General features: G+C 19.5%; 1 protein-coding gene across 1 annotated transcript in view; it reads left to right on the top strand.

The window, feature by feature from the left end:
* Positions 1 to 349, top strand: part of LOC136796417 (uncharacterized) — an 8505-nt gene extending 8156 nt beyond the window's left edge. Inside the window, exon 3 of the mRNA XM_067050081.1 lies at positions 202 to 349. Within this exon, the coding sequence (XP_066906182.1) occupies positions 202 to 263 (62 nt within the window). The 3' untranslated portion in view covers positions 264 to 349. The remainder of the gene's footprint in view (positions 1 to 201) is intronic.

The following is a 349-nucleotide window of genomic DNA, read 5'->3' on the forward strand; positions in this document are numbered from 1 at the left end:
TATATGAAAAAGTATTGAATTTAAAGTAATAGTGTAATGTTTAATATAAATATTGAGTATTTAAAATTTAAATATTAATCGGAAATATATTATTTCAATTAATAGTAATATGTAATTAATTAATAGTTCGATTTAACTTTAATTTATTCATGTACTCATTAATTTTTATTTAATATTTAAAAATAATTTTTGTTTTTCCAGGTAATTATATACGATGTGATGGTCGAGCACAAGGTTATGAGCAGTATAAACCATACTGTTGATATTTACAACTCATTCAGTAAAAATATATTGTCAGATAACTAAAATCTGTCATAAGAAAAAATTCATTTCTGATAATCAGTTTATT

This window comes from Halyomorpha halys, unplaced genomic scaffold, assembly GCF_000696795.3.
Source record: "Halyomorpha halys isolate HHAL.00 unplaced genomic scaffold, Hhal_1.1 Scaffold381.1, whole genome shotgun sequence".
Taxonomy (NCBI): Eukaryota; Metazoa; Arthropoda; class Insecta; order Hemiptera; family Pentatomidae; genus Halyomorpha; species Halyomorpha halys.